This window comes from Triticum aestivum, chromosome 7A, assembly GCF_018294505.1.
Source record: "Triticum aestivum cultivar Chinese Spring chromosome 7A, IWGSC CS RefSeq v2.1, whole genome shotgun sequence".
Classification (NCBI taxonomy): Eukaryota; Viridiplantae; Streptophyta; class Magnoliopsida; order Poales; family Poaceae; genus Triticum; species Triticum aestivum.
This window is the reverse complement of record NC_057812.1, coordinates 396,488,276-396,506,479: the sequence shown is the minus strand read 5'-3', so window position 1 is coordinate 396,506,479 and position 18,204 is coordinate 396,488,276. Positions and strand designations below refer to the sequence as shown.

At 44.9% G+C, this 18,204-nt stretch overlaps 1 protein-coding gene across 1 annotated transcript; it reads right to left on the bottom strand.

The window, feature by feature from the left end:
• Positions 1 to 312: 312 nt before the first annotated feature.
• LOC123147085 (DNA polymerase I A, chloroplastic) lies at positions 313 to 17,626 on the bottom strand. The gene is made up of 12 exons (XM_044566325.1): positions 17,378 to 17,626; positions 16,088 to 16,805; positions 9,684 to 9,881; positions 8,496 to 9,163; positions 7,323 to 7,752; positions 6,778 to 6,873; positions 4,050 to 4,142; positions 3,761 to 3,955; positions 2,653 to 2,745; positions 1,579 to 1,791; positions 1,387 to 1,476; positions 313 to 983 (listed from the first exon to the last, which is right to left on the bottom strand). The coding sequence occupies exons 1-12, from the start codon at positions 17,482 to 17,484 to the stop codon at positions 822 to 824; spliced, it is 3,063 nt and encodes a 1,020-aa protein (XP_044422260.1). The 5' UTR covers positions 17,485 to 17,626; the 3' UTR covers positions 313 to 821.
• Between the last annotated feature and the right edge of the window lie 578 nt (positions 17,627 to 18,204).

Here is an 18,204-nt window from a genome sequence, read left to right as displayed (position 1 = left end):
CAGATCCGGCCGGATCCAGCCCGGACCCGCCGACTCCGGTCACCCCCACCTCGCCGGCCACCTCTCCTTCCTCTCCGTCGTCTTCTCCGGCAACTACTCCGGCGAACCTCGAAGTCCGCGCCGAAACACTAGATCCGGAGGGTAAAATTCTGCCAAGCGAAATATCTCATCTCATGTGCCTATGTTTACAACACCGACCAGGCCGAAGCCTTATCGCCACCAGATTAGGCACCTGAGATCCACAGCTAGATGAACGGAAAACTTGGTCAGACAATGGTGAAATAGGTAAAATGTTGAGTTGAAAGGGCAAAATGGATCACAAACCACTGTCTAAATTGATTCCTGGAGAAATTTATATCAAATTCCAGCGTTTGCCAGCAGACCAGAACTGGGAATAAATGAGCAATTCCCTCAGACCAACATGAATAAACACCGCAGCAGAGTTAGGCCTCACTGGAATGCAATAGGTCACTGAAGTAGTTAAACCTCAACAACAACACGCACAACAGCTGCCCTGTCATACGATTAACTTATCTGAACCTCATCAGATCCTATTGAGCGCTGGAGACCAAAAGATCCTATTAAACTCTGGAGACTAATACAATCGACGTGCTAGATTTCTGCTACTCCCTCCTATCCATATTAATTGTCGCTGATTTAGTACAAAGACAATGAATATGGACCGGAGGGAGTCCTATGCATTGCAACTCCTTCGTGCCACCACTACCGTTATTCAATGCTTGCACTGCTTCTGCCGCTACTGGAACTGCAATATCTACACCAGCCCAATCCCGCCGTGTCCGTGCATGCGAGAACAACTTCTACTTGGCGTCATACCAACTCTTTCCACACTTGGCGTCAACAGCCAGGTCCACCTTCAGGATGTTGGTTCCATAGAAGGGTTTGGACATGCACTCTGCCACGATGGCCCTGGCCGCTTCAGCAGATTCTGTAGGCCCCTCCAGTATCACTTCATCGTGCACCTGAGAAATGCCGATAAAAAATGTCGTATTAGGCCAGATCTGGGGTTGGAATAGAATACTTTGCAAGGAAACTGACTAGTTAGTTATAAAGTATTACCTCCGTCCCAAAAAATTTGTCTTGGATTTGTCTAGATACGGATGTATCTAACACTAAAACGTGACTAGATACATCCACATTTAGACAAATCTAAGACAAGAATTTTGGGACGGAGGGAGTATGATGTAACTATCGCATTTTGCCTTTCCCATTTACGTAGTACTCCCTCCGTTCCAAAATAGATGACCCAACTTTACACTAAAGTTAGTGTAAAGTTGGGTCATCTATTTTGGAACGGAGGGAGTACTTCTTAGTACAAGTCCTACTTTGTTGTCAGAAGAGAAAAACCAAAAAAGTGATATCAACCTGTAATAGGAGTCTCCAACCAAGCTCCTTAAGGCGAGCATTTCTTTCTATCTCAAGCATTGCACACATGGCAACATCTGCTGCACTGCCCTGTTGAATAGAAAATGCATCATTATTTATGATTTTCCAAACAAAGAAAGAAGTCGAGCATCACAGACATTGGGCCATAATCACTTGATCAGTACCAAGTACCTGCACTGGTGCATTTATAGCAGCACGATCAACATGACCTTTTTGACCATGGGGTGCGTGAGTCATGTTAGGAAAGCGGCGTGACCGTCCTAGCAATGTGTATACTTCGCATTTTTCACGAGCAAGCTCTTTCTGCCTCTTTTGCCAAGCTGAAACTTCTTTTCGATCTCTGTACCAGAGTTTGAGTGTATCCCTTGCCTCCTTGACAGACACCTAGTAAGATGGTAAGCTATAAAACCTGAACTGATTGCACCATAGTAATATTTTCTAAGAATATGTTGTTTGTGAAACTGTACCATAGCACTTCTCTAGCACGCTAGTATAGTCAACAAATAGAGCTAATTTCACATATAACTTATAATTCAGTAGAAACAAACAGAGGGTTTGCTGAATAAAAGTTGCTGCGCACAAGATATATATCAGTCTTTGATCTGATTTCCATCCTGGATCAATATTTTCTTGGGTGGTAATTGTTAAGGAGTGTTAGTATTAGGTCTAGGAGTCCTATTAGGCTATGTTTCCTTTCCTTATACCCCAAGTCTTGTGTAATATATATATGCCCCTTGCAGTGGCGGAGCTTGGCCCAATTAGTTGGGCAGGCCCGCTGAAGGAAATACGTATCTGGGCTTATTTTGCATGGCCCAACAGTAGGTATACAATAGAAAAAACTCATGGACTGGGCGGGCCATGGCCCACTCGGCCTTGCTGTAGCTCCGCCACTGGCCCCTTGGGCCTTGCAATACAATCAAGTTGAATCCATAACAGTAATTAATATAACCTATCAAACAGAAGTACTGATCCTGCATATATATTTGTATAAGCATGTGGAGGAATGAAGGCCAAAGGAGAATACATCCTAGGCACAAGAGGCAGGAGGGAGATGAGAAAAGTGCAACATGTTACTCGTAGCTGATGCACATACATATGATAAAGAACAATGTTCAACTGACGCATACATCTGGGTTAAGTGTGTAAGAGATGACCTAATGAAGTTGTTTCCTAAACATACCTGGGTTGGGTTGTTGACACCAACTATCCTAATCAGTTCAAAATGCAGATGATCAGAGTTCATACCTGCCAATCACGGGATAGTCCCTGAGCTGTCTTTCCATATGCAATAGAGAAATTAAGCATTTTAGCCTTCCTTCTCTCAGCACCAAAAGCATCCTGAAATCAAAAGGAAGACATCAAATTTAGTTTCATACTCCCTCCGGTCCTTTTTACTCTGCACATTAGAATTCTTTGAAGTCAAACTTCACAAAGTTTGACCGTATTTATATGAAAAAATATTAACATTTGCCATGCTAAAGTTATATAATATGAAACTTTAAGTCATGACATATCTAGTGGTATTGATTTCAGGTTGTGAATGTTGACAACTTTTTCTGTAAAGTTGGTCAAACTTTACGAGGCTTGACTTCAGTCAAATCTTATATGCGAACTAAAAAGGACCGGAGGGAGTACAACACAATTCTACAGAGTACAAAGCAAAAGCATCTAATACACAAAAACTGCAAATGCAGAAGATTCATGCTCAATAACAATCTAATTAAATAGTTACTTTGCTGTGAAAGTAGAAAAAAGTAACGCAAGATCCTGTCATGCGTGAGAGGAGTACTGGAGATGCAAGGCCAAAAATATTAAGTGAGAAGAGTGTCCAAAGCAGATAAACAATAAATATGGCATGCTTGGTTTCATGTCTTCATGAACGCCCCATGCCAGAATGAGTGCATCAATCTTGGGTGGAACAGTGACATTTGACAACTTTGTGTAGTGCAGTGGGGCATGCAACAAATTTCGCGGAACGACACCATTCTAAATGCTAACTTCACAGATCCAAAAGGTATGCAATCATCCTCAACCATTTACAGAAGTGCAAGAGTTTGGTCAAGTAAACTGCTAACTACATATAACTGCATTGAAGTGGAACCAACAATTTTTTTTTCGAGAAAATGCAAAGGACCTTTGCATTTCATTGCATTGAAAAGGTAGAGTTTTGATACAATCCTCCTAGGAGGTCAAGTACAAATGAGGATCAGTGACACTAGTGCACGTCCCAAGTGGACGGCAGAATGACGCGAAGGCCGTGGGCACCCGCTCTTGCCTTAAACAGTTCAAATGAAACCAAGCATAGCTTTAAAACATATGCCACTGTCAGAATATTAGTGACAGAGTCAAGTACCTTCAACAATGGCACTGGAGGCTTCTCTTGACCTGGTTGAGGTTGCCACTCAAGAAGTACTTTCTTTTCGTGAACAGCATCACGTACATGCTCGTACATATTCATGGCTGTTCTAGAATGAAAGTCACCACCAGCCTTGAAAGCATCCAGCATGCTTTTACAACTAGTAAGATGGGCTAAGATTCTCAGCTCCAGCTACATGGAAATGTATCTTTCATCAGGGTGAAATAGATTTGGCGATTCCAAGAGACAAAGAAATACTAAGAGCATCATTTGGCATTTAACATACCTGGCCATAATCAGCAACAACAAGAGAGTTCCCTGGAGCTGCAACAAAAGCTTGGCGGATCTTATATCGATCCTTTTCAAGTGCAGGTTGATTCTGCAAGGGAGATTATTCATGCACATTGAGTTTCAAAATAATATTAACGGCACCAATAAGATACTGCAACTAGGGAATGGTACAAATTAGGCGGGAAAGCTGCAACGAAAGCTTGACGGATCTATATTGACTTCAATGAGATAATCTATTCTCATGAGAAAGGAGGGAATGCACATCCAGTACGTACGATGGAGGACTTCCGAGATGCCCTAGCGGATTGTGGACTGGAAGACTTGCGCTACCAAGGTTTCATGCACTTGGTGGAACGTATTAGCCAAATAGTCAATGGGTGGAAGGAGAAGACCTTGTCCATGGGAGGCAAGGAGGTGCTTCTAAAAGCTGTGGCTCAAGCAATACGAACGTATGCAATGCCGGTCTTTAGGCTCCTGCAAAAAATCTCAAGGGAATCACTGACGCGATCTGTGATACTGGTTGGGTGATGATGAGTTGATGACAACCAACAACTAGGCACTGGTCTGCTTGGTGGGAAATGTGCATACCAAAGGAAAAACGAGGTATGGGATTTTCATGATATTGCTAGTTTCAACCAAGCACTACTTGCTAAGAAATGCTGGAGACTTATTGAATATAATCAGTCCTTGTGTGCGGGGATCTTGAGGCCCGAATATTTCCCTGATGGGAGTATTTTGTCAGTTGAACTGAAGAAAGGCTCAACTTATGTCTGGCAAAGCATATGGTCAGGAATCCAAACATTCAAGAAGGGATGCATTTGGAGAGTGGATAATGGGGCCAACATCCACATTTGGGATGACCCATTGATCCCCTCCAGCAGTTCCATGGAAAATAATAACTGGAAGAGGTGTTAGAGTCCTGGCTTGGGTCCAGGATAATTTCTGGGATGTCGACTCCAACAGAATCCTCCAGATTCTGCTGCCAGATGGTGAAATGGAGGATTTCGTGGCTTGGCAATTCACAAAGTCGTACACGTTCTCTGTCAGATCGGCCTACCATCTTAAATGGGAGTCGACATACGGAGAAATTCTGAAACAGAATTCAGGGGAGAGCGGATCGCTGCTAAACCCCGTTTGGAAACAGTCACGGAAGTTAAATGTCTCATTGAAGGTGAAGATTTTCGTATGGCGTACGCTTCGTGGTGTGATCCCGTGCCGTGTTGTCCTTGCTGATCGCCACATTGGAACAATTTCCCAATGTCCAATCTGTGAAAAGGCCAAAGAGGATACTAGACATGCATTATTCACCTGCGAGCTAGGAAAGTTTGGAGCAGGCTGGGAGTAACAGACAAGATCAATCAAGCTCTAGAGATCGGTAGAGCTGGCTCAGCTATTCTTGAGAAATTACTGTGCAACTCTGATGCAAACCAGGTATACCTCAGCCAAATACCCATGGCCTCTCTCTATGCTGTTAGATGCTGGTTTTTTGTGGTGGGAAAGGCATCGGTGTGTAAATGGTGAGGAGAGTCAGACTGTGGAAAGGTCAGCATCAGCAATCCAAGCCCTCGCACTGAACTATACGCATGCTGGAAATACTGTAGCACATCCAACAAAGCAGCTTAGATGGACAAAACCTCCACAAGGTATGCAAAAGCTCAATGTCGACTTTGTTGCCACGGAAAACTTCTTCATTGGTCCTACCTAGGATGCCTACATGACTGAAGCGATTGTACTGAAGGATTGGTCCTCTTCAGGCGCAGCACCCATCATTGATGATTGTTTTAATCTTAGGGGTGAGTTCGGTAAGATAGTTTTTGAGCATTGCCCGCGTGAAACAGATCGTTTTGCTGATTCTTTAGCGACCGGGGCCAGGACTTATCCTCCGTCTCTGGCTGGAGAGTCCACCCTCGTCTATTCTTAGCCTATGGTGGATGATGTATCGCTTTTTCATATGAAGTAAAACTAGCCATGAAGGCTTTCCCAAAAGACAATGCAGGTTAATTTCACTATACTAACGCCACTAGTGAATGCTCAAGTTTGAACCTATCATCAGCTCGTGTGCTTTATGAAATTTATAGCATATGTAACTTCGTCCCTAAGTACTTCACACAGTCTCCTTTACATAGCAGTTCACAGAGTCTCCTTTGCATAGCTCGGGAGAAGCAGCAGAGAACGTGCATATACATAACACGCCCATCTAGGATAAGAGCATCTGTGAAACAGCAGCTTTTAGTATCGTACCAAAACAAGCACACTGGTGAGCAGAAGTTGGTAGTGCTTATTTGCATCTTTTATTCTTTCTTGAACACATACTCCCTCCGTTCCAAAAATACTTGAAGTTCTAGGTTTGTCCTAAGTCAAACTTCTTTAAGTTTGGCCATGTATACAAAAATATATTAACATCTACAACATCAAATTTATATAACATGAAATATATTTTATGATGAATCTAATGAAACTAATTAGATGTTGTAGATGTTGGTATATTTTTCAATAAATTTGGTTAAACGTAAAGATGCTTGACTTAAGATAAACCTAGAACTTCAAGTATTTTGGAACGGAGTGAGTATTCGATTCTTCTAAAGTACACCTATCATTTGTTTGTTTCTAACACTCTTTTCTTGTATACAATACACCTTGCATTTATAACAACTGAGAAGTGGGCTGTTATTATCGGGGAGATGCTGGTTTAAAACAACAAATGAAATGCAAAAGATGCATACCTGCAAATTTGGTATTCGTGCTGATAAGCGCCCTGTCTCAGTGTTGATATTTAGCGAGCAGTGAATGCGCCCTTCCTTGCATGATATATTATCTCCCTATCATGGATAAAATAGTGTTTGACTTAAGAGTAACAATACTCGTGACACTAATACTTCAAGGTTAACTTGACCCCACAAGCAGATGTCAGCACACATAAACCTTTAAACATACTCGAAGAGTCATAGTGTACAAGTAGCATCATGGGAATTTCTCAGAATCCATATGAACCCATTTTGCGCCAAGTAACAAACAGCATTAATCAAGCTTCTAAAATTCATACTTGACGATGCACACGTCACCAACTTTAGCTGCACCCATGCCTCCTCTAAAAAAGGCCGCCATATCACATGATGAGCAAAATAGCCACTCAATGGTTCGCGGAGCACCAGGTAAACAATATTTGAACTGAGCATGTCGCACAGCTTGATTTGCATTGTAAATGCATCCTATAAGTAAAGGTGGGAACGACAGCTCTAGTCGGTATAAATAAGATCAGCAGGCTAACCTGCAGGGGAAGAATGAAGCTGGATATCAACTTGTCGATAGAGGACCTTTCACACAGAGCCGCAATGGCATGGCATGCTTCTGTTCCCTTCTTTCCTCCACCAAACGGTTCATATGCAATTCCATATGATGATGCCGCTTCTATATCCTGCTCGGGAAGTTCTGAACCATTGCTATATTCATCTCGCTCTTGGTCGTCTTCTATTGTGTAAATTTGATCCATGGGTATCTTACCAGACAATATTTTCAATGCATCAATGCTGACTGAAGGCCACCCATTTGGGGCGAACATATCAATTTTCAGATCTTCCACAATACCAGAAAGTTCGATTGTGCGGAACTTCGAAGCCTTCTGGCCCTCTGGAGCTACGTTTTCATCATTTCGCACTTTAAACATTTTACTTTGTGGCCAGGTCTCACCATGTTTATGCCTACCACAAAGATTAGAGAATTTAACAGTCCTAAAAATCATGCACAAGCAATGGCTATTGGCGAGCAGGTACATATTTAAAGAGAGTTCAGTTTACACCTTTTAGGAATTATTATACACAGAATGACTGGCAGGCCCAACCAAATGCAAAGGAAGATCCAGTTTCCAATTCCCCCTTTTGTTGATATGAAGCATTATAAATGACAGAAACAAAAAAAAATCAATCTTATCTTACTTTACCCTAAAATTGGCTCCTAAGGAAAAATCCCAACTAAAAGAAGCAAACACTACAATTATACTAACCATCAGATCAAAATCATTTAAATATTAACTTTGATTCTCAAATACTTGAAATGTTTTGATAATTAGATACATCTTAAGTTGCAAGGATAGAAATTTAATAAAACCACTTATATTCTTTCCTAAAAAGGCATCCTCTATGAATAGAATGTAGAGTTGTAGACTAAGTAATGTAGGAATATTTATACTTCGCAGCAAAGTGTGGGTGGTAATAATATTTAGCATACAATCTATAGCCTGTGTCACACTGTGCATATGAATCACAAAGGGTCAATGCACGCTAACTCAGATCAACACCAGAATTAGTAACATTGCTTTGTTAAGAACCTAAAGATGTCACAAACTATTTAAGATAGAGTATCATAGGAGATGGTATATGGAAATCCAGAAGACCTTCAATGTTGGAACCTTAAACAATAGATCGGCACAAAAAGGCGACAATACCTGTTCTCAATGCCAGCAAAGAAAAGCTGGCGAAGTTGTATATCACTATTCACATTCATGTACTTGGCATCTGGACAATATTCAGATGCCCATTGCCTGAATTTATTTGCAGCCAATTTCCGCTCAGCAGCAGCAGTTTTCTCGATCTCTGAGAGGTAAGCACGATCAACAAGCATTCCCTCTGTTTCCATCTTCACAAGAAGGGAACCAAAGGGACGCCAATACTCTTCATAGAAATCGTACATTGTTCCTCTAGGACAACCATCGAAAATCCATTCTTTTGCTTCAAGCTTGCTTTTCAGGCTTTCATAAATCTTCAGTGTATTGACTGAATCCAATGATGAATAGCAAATCCACATCTTTCTGTCTTCCCTTTGCAGCTTTTCTACTGGTTCAATATATACAATTTTCCCTTCACCTCCGTCTTTTCTAATCTTTTTTGTACCAAAGATTGTTTTCATTGATACCTTTCCAGTTTTAATTAAATCATTTCCAACATCACTCATGACTCTCAGGTCATTTGTAAGTCCTTCGAGTGAATATCCACCATCGATTCTCCTGTTAGAATCCCAAAGGCGTGCAAGATGCATTGTATCAGCATGAAACCCAGCCACCTTGATTCCATAATTCTCAATGACATGACTATCAAAACTATAGTTATGACAAACCTACATGATGAAGAGAAAAAACAAATGATGGCTTCAACCAACTCAATAAAAAATAAAGGTTGCAATAGTTGATATAACATGAGTGATCTGTAATATGTAATTTTTTTGAGATTGCCACTTGAAATATAGCAGCTTCTAGGCCACAATGGCATCTTAGCAGCAAACTTGTTTTAGGAAGAAGCAAATCAAGGCATGATACCACAAGCAATCAGAAAACAGTATGCACTTGAAATATCCAGTGATACTATATACATTTGTTGTTGGATATGTAGTCTGGTGGTATTTTGCTGTTATATGAAATGCACAAGTATAAAAATAGTGCAATACATCCGATTTGTTTCAACGTAATCCACAACAGTAAATACTGGCACTGGAGTTATAGGTTTGTTGAGGTAAGACGTTACAAAAGAACAGAACTAAAAGGATTACATGAAGAGGCACGAGGAAATGTTACAACACATAAAGGGGAAACAATAGTCAGAGATTACTCCACAATAAATAAGGAGGAACAAAACTGGACCTTCTTGATAGACATGTCCTCGAAGAATGGAGCAAACGCCATCAAGACATCCCTCCCACCGTCTAGCACATCCACCCAAATGCATGTTTTGCCATTTCCAAAATCGGCATGTGCATCCAAATTTCCTGAATAGATGCTAAAGCATATTACTTCTCCATGATCAACCGGTGTCTCTTTTTTGACATCAATATTTGCTACCTGCATAAGATTGTGCTACCCAAAGTCAGAACATTTTAATGAGCTTAGTGTGCATCATGCAATACCATTCCCTGCTTGTCGTGAATAAGCAACATTAGACCATTTGGCGTAAGTGATGAACATATGAGTTCTCTTTTCTTTTTTCTTTTTTCTTTTTTTGCGGGTAGAACATATGAGTTGTCAGCAAAGCTGCTATCCCAGCAGTAACCTACGATCATATGTGCTCCTGCTGTTAGGAACATGCAACGTGTATTCCAATGAGGCCATAGGCGAGTATATATACACAGGTGCAGAAAATATGCAGAAGACCACTTATAGAATGGGGTAAATACAAAAGGCTACATGGCTATATATATATATATAGTACTCTAACACCCCCCCTCAAACTCATGGTGGATAAACAACACTGAGTTTGGAGAGATAGAAGCCATGCTGTGCTCTAGTCTGGGCCTTCGTAAACAAATCCGCCAACTGTAACTCGGAAGGCACATATTGAAGAGCAATAACCCGATCCTGCACACCAGCGCGCACATAAAAAGCGGCAACACCAATATGCTTGGTGAGCTCATGCTTCACAGGATCGCACGCAATGCTAATAGAACCTGTACTGTCAAACAGTAGAAGAGTAGTGTAGTGACAGAAACACCAAAGTCCTGAAACAACCACCGTAACCAAGTCACCTCTGCCGTCAAAAGAGACATAGCTCGCAACTCAGCCTCCGCACTCGAACGGGAAACTGCAGTCTGTTTCTTCGTCTTCCAGGCAATGAGAGAACCACCAAGAAAAACACAGTAAGCAGAAAGTGAACGGCGATCCAAGGGATCACTAGCCCACATAGCATCCGAATAGAGCTGAAGCTGTAATGAGCTGGAGTGAGGAAAGAACAGACAGTGAGAGATCGTGCCACGAAGATATCAGAGAACACGAAGGAGGTGACTGTAGTGAACCGAAGTGGGAGCGGAGACAAACTGACTCAAAATATGGACTGGATAAGAGATATCCGACAAGATGACGATAACGCGTCGGGTAAGACAAGGGGTCACCATCAGCATCACGAAGGTGAACATTGAGCTCCATGGGAGTCTCAACAGTGCAGTCATCATTAAGAGCGGCACGAGCAAGAAGATCCTGGATATACTTTTCCTGGGAAATAAAAAAGCCATGAGATGTAGAAGAGACTTCGATCCCAAGAAAGTAGCAAAGAGGGCCAAGATCAGACATAAGAAATTGCTCACTAAGACGGGCCTTCACAAAGGCAATATGCTCGGGGTCATCACAAGTGATGATCATGTCATCGACATAGAGAAGAAGAGTCCGACCACGAGCTAAGAGGTGGACAAACAATGCTGGATCATGAGCACTGACTGAAAAACCAGCGGCAATTACCACAGAGGCAAAACGCTCAAACCAGGCGCGGGGGGCTTGCTTAAGGCCATAGAGAGAGCGACGAAGACGGCAGACCATGCCAACAGGAACAGAATACCCAGGTGGAGGCTGCATGTAAGGGCGTGTTCGGTAGTTACCCAGGGCTGAAAAATCCTCAAATCCGTCCCCCAACTCGAGTTTCGATCCCGTTCGGTGCGGCAGCTTCTCGTTAAAAGCTAACAACCATGTCACACGAATGACGGGCACGAGAGCACGCACGGACATACACACGAGGAGAGGACCGACAGCGAGTGCCCCACCGACGGCACCGACGGCGAGCGCCCCACCGCGCGAGGAGAGGACGGCGGCGAGCTGTGCGCGCGAGGAGAGGACGGCGGCGAGCTGCTCGCGTGAGGAGAGGACGGCAGCGAGCTGCTCGCGTGAGGAGAGGACGGCGGGGAGCTGTTCTGGCGAGGATAGGACGGCGGCGAGCTGCACGCGCGAGGAGAGGACGACGGCGGCTAGGGTTGCGGGAAGGACAAGGGGAATGGAGGGGGCCTGTGGGTATGACGAGGGGGAACGAGTCGCTGGAGGGAGTTGACGAGAGAGAAGCGGTACGCAGGGCTCACTTTGCGGTGGCAGGCACAGGTAATTTCTCTCAACTCCCGCTTCCCAGTTTCCTTGGAGCTAGCTTTTCCCGGCTCCGCGACTCCGTCGATTTTGCACGTAGTCCAGAGCCAGCTTCTCGGCCCAATAACCAGGATTGGAACCGTTCGGCTGGACTCTGAGGCCGGATACGAGGATTTCAGAAGCCAGAGGGCTCCCGAACACGCCCTAAACCTCCTCACGTAGCTCACCATTAAGAAAGGCATTCTTAACATCAAGCTGAGACACAGACCAGTGACGAACAAAGGCCACGGCAAGAAGTGTGCGAATAGTGGTCATATGGGCCACAGGAGCAAAAGTCTCATCGTAATCATGACCTTGCTCCTGCTGAAAGCCACGAGCCACAAGACGAGCTTTGTAGCACTCAAGAGAACCATCTAAGCGAGTCTTAACCTTGTAAACCCACTTACAAGTGATTGGACGAACACCAGGAGGAAGAGAAACAAGGTCCCACGTGCCAGTGCGCTCAAGAGTAGCATGCTCCTCTGCCATCGCAAACTGCCATTCGGGATGAACGACAGCTTGACGATAAGAAGTCGACTCAAGAACAGCAGCACCAACGCTTGGAAAACCAAGGCAATCAACAGGCGGAAGCGGAAGCGGACAAGGACGCAAGCCATAAGTAGGCTGAGAGGAGGAAGATTGCACATCAGAAGTAGATGGCTCATCAGTAGATGCATCCACAACATGTGGGCGACGAGTATAATACTAAGGAAAAGATGGAAGAATACGAGGAGGAATCGCCGAGGTAGACTCAGGGGATGAAGACGAAGAAGTCACTGGGGATGAAGGTGCAGAATCTTGTGACAAGCGAGGTGAGGAAACCATAGGAGAAGGTGGCATCGGATCTGCAATAGTGGGAGAAGCGGGGGCAACGGGACGGATGGACAGGGGCTCACCGGAAGTGATAGGTGTGTCAGGAAAAGTGAGGAAAGATATATCCTCCACTGAAAAGGTCGAGGAAGATGGATGCGGGTAGAAGGGATGAGACTCATCAAAAGTAACATCCCGAGAAATACGCATTCGACGAGCGACAGGATCCCAACAACGATATCCCTTATGCTCATCACTATAGCCTAAAAAGACACTCAATAGACTAAGCGGACAGTTTGGTGTGTTCATGAGGGGCTAGAAGAACATGGCAAACACAACCAAACAAACGAAGCATCGAGTAATCAGGAGAACGATCAAAGAGACGCTCGAAAGGAACGCCGCCCTGCAAAGCAGTGGACGGCTGAAGGTTGATAAGATAAGTGGTAGTAGAAACAGCCTCAGCCCAAAAGTGAGGTGGAAGAGAGGCGGCGATCATCAACGCACAAGCCATCTCAAGAAAGTGACGATGCTTGTGCTCAACCACGCCATTCTGAGCATGAGCACCAGAACAAGAGAACCGAGCAAGAGTACCTTGCTCGGCAAGAACACCACACAACATCTTGGAGATATACCTCTCCAGCAGAGTCAGCACGGAACACACGAATAGGCTTAAAGAACTAAGTGTGAACCATGGCAGCAAAACGCTTATAGATGGATAATACCTCACTACAAGAAGACATAAAATATATCCATGTGTGTCGAGAGAAATCATCTATGAAGATGATATAGTAGCGATGACCTCCCTTCGAGGCAAATGGAGCTGGACCCCAAACATCAAAGTGAACAAGGTCGCAAGGATGCCGAGACACAGTCTCGCTATGAGGATAAGGTAACTGGATCTGTTTACCAAGCCGGCAACCCTGACAGTCTAAAGACACACCGCCAGAGACAGATCCATGAAGGCCACGTCGAACTGAAGAGGAGACGAGAGCCACACAAATGACCAAGGCGATGATGCCACTGCTGAAAAGAGCTAGTAGACAAGGCAACAGAGGCGGAGAGACTGGCGGCGGTAGCAGCGGAGGGAAGGTGAAGCCAGTCAAGCTCCCAGAGACCATGCGAGTCATGGCGTCGGGGGCCAGCACCAAGGAGAGCACCAGTGTGACGGTCCAGAACAGAACATGAGTCAAAGTCTAGAATGACCCGACAACCAGAGTCAACAATCTGACCACCAGAAAGAAGGTGCATGGTAAGTCGAGGAATATGGGCAACATCAGGAACATGAAAAGTTGTGCTAAGAGTGCCTCGACCATTAACCGGGAGGGCGGTACCATCGACAGTAAGAACATGAACAGGAGAATCAAGAGCACAAACAGAAGACAAAGTGGATGAATCATGAGTCATATGAAAAGATGCTCCGGTATCAAGAATCCATGGAAATGTACCCGACTGTGTAGAAGGTGGTCTCTCAATGCCAGAAGAGTCGGTAGCAGAACTAGCAGAACATGTCGATGAAGAACCGGAAGATGGAGCTAGCAGGCATCAAAGTCGCACAATCTCCTGCTCAACTGAAGAGGTCGACGTAGATGCACCCGAGAATAGAGAGCCAGAGGTACTCGGCAGGGCGTGAAGTCGCGCAATCTCCTCCTTAGTGAAGGACAGAGCTGAAGTAGTCGATGCAGTAACACCGGGAGAGGGGCGGCCACCACCACCTATGGAAGCCGCTAAATGAGGCGGTGTAGCATGACCACCAGCGTCCGCAAAGGCCGGTGAAGGAGACAAGGCTATATGCAGACAAGCACCAAGCCAAAGGAAGACGTGTGTGCGATACGCGGTCAATGGAGTCATATGCACCAGCACAGCCGATGCAAGTCGCGAGAGGAGTCGATGTAGAGCGACAATCACCATGTTCGGAGGTTGCAGGAGGAGCCACAGAAGAGTGACCAGCACATCCTGCGGAAGTCGCCTCAAGGGACGACTGTATAGACAGACGAGCACCAAGAACCGAGGAAAGGCACATGTGCGAGACGGGGTTAGTGTAGGGAACACCGAAAACACCATCTGAAATCATCGGACAGCGGGCGAGAGACACCATGATTTATTTATTTATTTAGCAGAACGAAGCAAAGCTTCAGCCGAGCGACACCAGGAAGAAGCACCAGCACACAGGACCGGCAAGATCCAGTGGGTGGCAGCGGAATCCGGTGGCGGCACGAATCAATTCGAACAGAGGGCGGCCGAATCGAGCCCGCGGGGGCAGTGGTTGTCACGGGAGAGAGGCCACGAGAGGTAGCGGCCTTCACGGGAGAGCGTCGTGGAAGCAGCCTGAAGAAGCCTCGAGCGACGCAGGCGAGGATCAAACAGTAGCTGGAACCAGGATCTTCACGTGGGGAAGCAGCAGCAAGTGGACGACTTGTGCAGGCACATGTCACATGCAGGAACACCATGTGCAGGCGAGGAAGCACACATCACGACGGGCAGCTCCGGCTGATCTCATGAGTCATGATCGGATGAAGCGCCTGCCCTCGCACAGATGGAGCAGCAATCCCACGCGCACTAACGGGGCTGTCAGGCGCGGATGCGTCCAGCGAGAGGCAGATCGAGACCTGCGGGCGTGGCTGGGTGGGTAAAAGTGCCAACGGATCGGGAGTAGAGCAGCGGCAGCGGAGAAAGCTGCACGCGGGGTAGGCAGCAGCCAAGCGCAGCGTCGGCGCCTAGGCAGGAGTGGCGGACGGCGTGGAGCAGCGCAGCCGGAGAGAGGAACGCGGCGGCGGGATTGGATCTTAGCACGAGTTGCGCGTGCGGAAAAAAAATAACCTAAAGCTCTAATACCATGTTAGGAATATGCAACTTGTATTCCAATGAGGCCATAGGCCAGTATATATACATGTACAAGTGCAGGAAATATGCAGAAGACCCCTTATAGAATGGGGTAAATACAAAAGGCTACATGGCTATATATATAGTACTCTTAACACCTGCAACCATGAGAATCCAATACTTACTGCTTATAATGTATCTATTTTAACATTCTTCATAACATTTGGAGGAGATTTTATCGACTTAGCTTAAATTCATAATGGAGGGACACAAACCAAACATCAACCATTTCTTGAGGCAAAGGCCATTTGGGGACCATAGCCCATCAGAAATCAACTTCTAGTGATAAATATGTAGAGTGGACAAAACATATGCAATCCATGAAACATCGCTGTAAAGAGACATTATTCCGCTAGAGAAATTTATTGCCCAGCTGCCAATTATTACTTTATATGCATCTAATGGTGGCTGATAACGAATATAGCATAATCATTCTAGAGAAATAAATAATTGAAGCAGGGCTTTAGTTAAATATAGAATACCTCTGTGTCGCATGCATGAACAAAGCTTTTGTACTTTGTAGTAAGCAATCGAACAACATTCTCAGCTGAGTTGATATTGTCAACAACCAAAACTTCGTCATAGATGCCAGCAAGGGCCTTCCGTGTGCTTTTAGACTCATTGGTCAAGGATATTTTTTCTGGGGAAGATGGAGCCACCTTTTTGGCAAAAAGTTTGTGTTTATTCTCATACCCAACATTAGCATTGCCATCAAATTCTGAAGTTGCCTCCGTATTTGAGAAATTAGGCAGAGGGGCTTCCATGGATGACCAATCATGCAAAGAAATCTCCCCCTTAGAGCTACTAGGCATGCTCGATAGTTTGTTGTGATTGTTAACAACACTCGTTGGGGTCGACACAGCATGGGCAAACCGATTTGTCAAACTACACTTGACCAAATCTGTATTGGCATATCTATTCACAGTTGATTTAGATGGCACTCTTTCTCTTGGATTGTTATACATGGAAGGATAGGTTGAACCCGAGGGTTGTTCATGATTTAGATCTTCAGCCCTTAGAGGAGTGGCTCCATTGTGGATGTTATTGCTGACACCGTTGGTGGTTCTGAGATAAAACATCTTCCTGCTCTCATTCATCCATTCTTGTTTGCTACTTTGCACATTAAAGTTGGCATAAAATCCAAGCCTGAAATCCCCGCTTTCTCTAATTCCAATGTCTGAACTATTGGAATAGTGTTGCCTGTCAGCCAGAAACATTTGGAAAATTAGATTTTATAGGACTGAAATTCTTAACTATGATAAGAAGAGAGGAAAAAAAAGCGAACATTACATCTGAAACTAATAAGTTGTCAAATGGGCATTATGGACTATTCGGAATAAATTGAGTATTGGGCACGTTATGATTAATCATCCTGCTGATTGCATCTTCAAAACCGTCTTCTTTCAGCTATGGCAGCCATTGGACAAGAGAAAGGACAGGGCGGCGTCGAGGTGGCTCTTATTCATGCCCACCCGACCCCAAGAAGCGAACAACTGACGGCCTTTGCTGGTTCCTCATCATGGGGCTTTATATAATACGTATGTATAAAAAACAATCTGTTGACATCCAATGCAGAGATATATAGCCTAGCGAATAGCAGCTGCGCATAATCACATAGCCACCTACCCATGAACCAAAGAAAACATCACCTTCTGCGGTCACGAACAACAATAAATTTAATTTCGGTATCTATCCTTTTCACCTTTCTGGAAACGAGCAGGCAGGCAACCAACCAAAGCGAAAACCTCATTAATCCGGCAACAGGGAGCTACCTTGTTCGGCGGGGAAGGGCCGGAGCAACCGGCCGACGGTGGCGGAAGGGCGAGCAGGGGCACCGCGCCCGGAGATGGCCGGACACCGGCGCCGCCGCCGCCGCCATGGAGCCCACGAAGCGCCTCGGCTTGGAAAACACCGTCGTCCCGCGACGGAGAGGGGAAAGGGCGGAGGAAGGTTCGCACAGCAGTGGACCGAGGGTTTAAGCTGCTGGACCCTCAACGTACCAGAGCTATATGTCGCCTAGTGCGACGCTCCGTTCCGTCTCGCCTGAATGTGTTTCGTCTTCGAGCGTCACTAGGCTGGCCCATTATGGTTTTGCTTCGTGCGTTCGGTCGTCCGGCATGGTCGATGCGCTCAGCCAAACCTAAACGGCGCCCTGCTGGGGCAACTAGTTGACGAGCCTTCCTTCGGAAGGCTAATAATAATGTAGGCTGAGAGCATGTTATTTGGCATGCTCTCAGCTGTCGTCATGTCTCGTGTTTTAGATACTTTTTTCGGTTTTTTATTTTTTCGCATGCGTTTTGAGTGTTTTAGAAAAAAAATTGAGTTATTTTAACTTTTCAATTTTTCATCGGTCTTTCTTAACTTTTTGAAAAAAAATATAAAATAAATTTGTGCGAAAAATGCATTTTTTTTCCACGAGAGGCATGTTTTTGCTACCGCGAGAGACATGGTCATGGCTCTCGAAAACAGGAAAAACTGCGTTTTTATTTTCTTTTCTTTCATGAGAAGCAAGGTTTTGCTTCCGCAAGAGGCACGGTTTTACTTCCGCGAAAAGCATGGCCGTGCCTCTCGAAAACAGAAAAAAAACGTGTTTTTTTTC

What these genes read in the sequence shown, in the direction of transcription:
- LOC123147085 (XM_044566325.1), bottom strand. Translation starts at nt 17,484, where the DNA reads ATGGCGGCGGCGGCGGCGCCGGTGTCCGGCCATCTCCGGGCGCGGTGC. An exon ending in TTCATGCATGCGACACAGAG is followed by an intron (nt 9,882 to 16,087) that starts GTATTCTATATT and finishes AATCTTATGCAG; the next exon opens with GTAGCAAATATTGATGTCAA. An exon ending in AGGACATGTCTATCAAGAAG is followed by an intron (nt 9,164 to 9,683) that starts GTCCAGTTTTGT and finishes TTCATCATGTAG; the next exon opens with GTTTGTCATAACTATAGTTT.